Below are 2,344 nucleotides of genomic sequence, written 5' to 3'. Positions count from 1 at the left end.
CTACAATTTAGCGAACAATAGAAATAGCTGTAGCGAGTTATGGGGTACGCATGCAGTGGTGTTAATTTTTGCGGTCATGTCGAATGTAGCATCTTCTAGTATTTCAGAAGACACTTGGGATTATAATTTGTTTACCGCTTAAAGATTACACGAAATCGAAAGCAAACGCTGAATATCTGGACCACTTTCGTTTTTGCTTGAAGCAAAACTGAAGTGAATTTCAATTTCTGTAACTTGTATGGCTAAAATGGAAGTGAGAGACCTATTGAGTTGATAAGGATTGAACTTGGGGGAGGGATACTGAAAAAATACTAGTAATGGCAATGGAATAGTATTGGTAATGCTCATAGCGTTTGTAATGGCAATGATAATGATAAGAGTTATGGTAATAGTTACGCCAACCGTAATAATAACGGTAATGGTAATGGTTATAGTAATGGTAATCAATGGTGATTTCAATGGCAATGGTAAAGGTAATTGTAATGGAAATGATAATGGAAATGCGAATAGTAATGGTAATGTTTATGGTAGTAGTAATGGTAATGTTAGTAGTAATTGTAATGGAAGCAGTATAGTTCCTGTCAATTGCAATGGTAATGGTAAGAGTAATAGTAATTGTAATTATAGTGATAATGGTAATGCTAATATTAATGGTCATGGCAATTGTATTGGCAATGACGATGGTGATTGTAATGGTAAAGATAAGGGTAACAGTAATGGTAATTGTAATGATAATGGAAATAGTAATGGTAAAGAATGGCAATGGTCTTGAATGGTAATGAACTTCAATGGTATTATCCTTAAATTATGGACCACATTTCAGTACTTCAACAAACATGCAAAAACAAAGTATCTATTTCATAACAGTATGTTAGTAGTTTATTCCAGAATATCTCAAAAAAAAAATGCTTTCCCTCTCAACTTCGAAGTCCGTAGCTTACAATCTCAAGTGAATTTATGCCACCGAAATTCACATGCACATACTTAAGGAATTTTCATTTTCAAATTCCTCTACTAACCCAGTAAAAACTCACTTGTCTACTTTCGATCGACCGAAAAAGCTTTTAAGACACCTCAAGTTGCACGAATACTTAAACCTAACTTTTACTTGGTGGAAACTTCCCAAAAACCGCTCAACTTTAGTATTTTCAACAAGAGAAGAACACACAAAGCAGAAGAATCTAAAATGCTTTAAGACATCATGCTTTGTGCTTCCATAACACGCACACGCACAAAATTTATTGCATACTTTCATGCTCATCTAAAATATGCGATGAATTTTGCAGGAGAATATATCGCAAAATGCTGCAAGCTATGTGAATTTGGTAAAAAAAAAGAAGAAATTATAATGCCACAAGCAACTGCAGTGATGGCAGCAAAAGAAGCAGCAAAAATTCATAACAGCAAGTAGCAAAAGCCACGCACACAACAATGGGATTTTGAAAAGCAACGATAACTGATTGAATTAATATTGAGTTTAGCCAGCAGAGTTGTCGCGTCAAATAGACACGCGCGCGCGCGCGTAAATAAGCGAGAAGGCAAACAAGTAGGCTGCATGCACGCATACATATACACACGCACGCACACACACACACAACGCTCTCGCAAGCCATAACGCCTAAAATCACACAATCGTTTAGCAAAGTGTTTATCCAATAATGTTGCACGCGAATGTCAAATAACTTAGCATTGACTTAGTAACAGCGGGGCAATGGCAGTGGGTTTGAAAGGGTAGGAGTAAATTTGTGAAAACGCTATTGGAAGCTGAGAGCAAACCTTGGCATAGGCAAGCATTTTCATTTGAGTTTGCGTGTATTCATGTGGAAATGTTTGTCTCAACTACAAGGACGTCACTAAAGCTAATATGGTGCTAAAGGTCATGGGATGGGAGTTTTCAAACAGCTAGCGCCCAAAGCATGATTATCTGTTGGCATTTACTTGCCACTCAGCACATGAAAGGCACGTTCTCATTTACATATGCTTTTATATACAAAGTTTGCTTGATTAGATTTTTATTTAATATTACATTATGTATAATAAGCCATTATATGAAAGGCCATATGGCGATCACGTTCAAAGCCTTGCAAAAAATTTCCCTTTCCTTGTTGAAGATTTGTACATTTGAAAGAGAGAGAACTCGTTTAGCTATTCCTATGCGCGTGCTCTGTAATAGGAATAATATACTTCGGTTTTCTAGGCAAACGCATCTTCGAAGGTAAGACATTTGTTTGTTATGATCTAGATTGAAACAAATTGAAAGCATAAGCTTGATAGATATCCCCAAAAATGCGAAATTGGTCTCTTTTGATGTCAAAGAGCTTTGGCTACCAGTGGCAGAAACAAT

The 2,344-nt window shown here is 36.3% G+C and overlaps 1 protein-coding gene across 1 annotated transcript; it reads left to right on the top strand.

Annotated features, from left to right (window-relative positions):
- Positions 1 to 436: 436 nt before the first annotated feature.
- LOC108359066 (aspartate and glycine-rich protein-like) lies at positions 437 to 772 on the top strand. Its single transcript, XM_017610714.1, has one exon. The coding sequence runs from the start codon at positions 437 to 439 to the stop codon at positions 770 to 772; it is 336 nt and encodes a 111-aa protein (XP_017466203.1).
- Positions 773 to 2,344: the final 1,572 nt, after the last annotated feature.

Source organism: Rhagoletis zephyria, unplaced genomic scaffold (assembly GCF_001687245.7).
Source record: "Rhagoletis zephyria isolate East Lansing unplaced genomic scaffold, Rhagoletis_zephyria_1.1 Rzeph_scaffold_00334, whole genome shotgun sequence".
In the NCBI taxonomy this organism is placed as follows: domain Eukaryota; kingdom Metazoa; phylum Arthropoda; class Insecta; order Diptera; family Tephritidae; genus Rhagoletis; species Rhagoletis zephyria.
The sequence above is the reverse complement of the archived record's forward strand: the minus strand, read 5'-3'. Positions and strand labels throughout refer to the sequence as shown.

Excerpts from the sequence above, each read along its gene's own strand:
- LOC108359066 (XM_017610714.1), top strand. The coding sequence starts at position 437 with ATGGTAATCAATGGTGATTTCAATGGCAATGGTAAAGGTAATTGTAAT.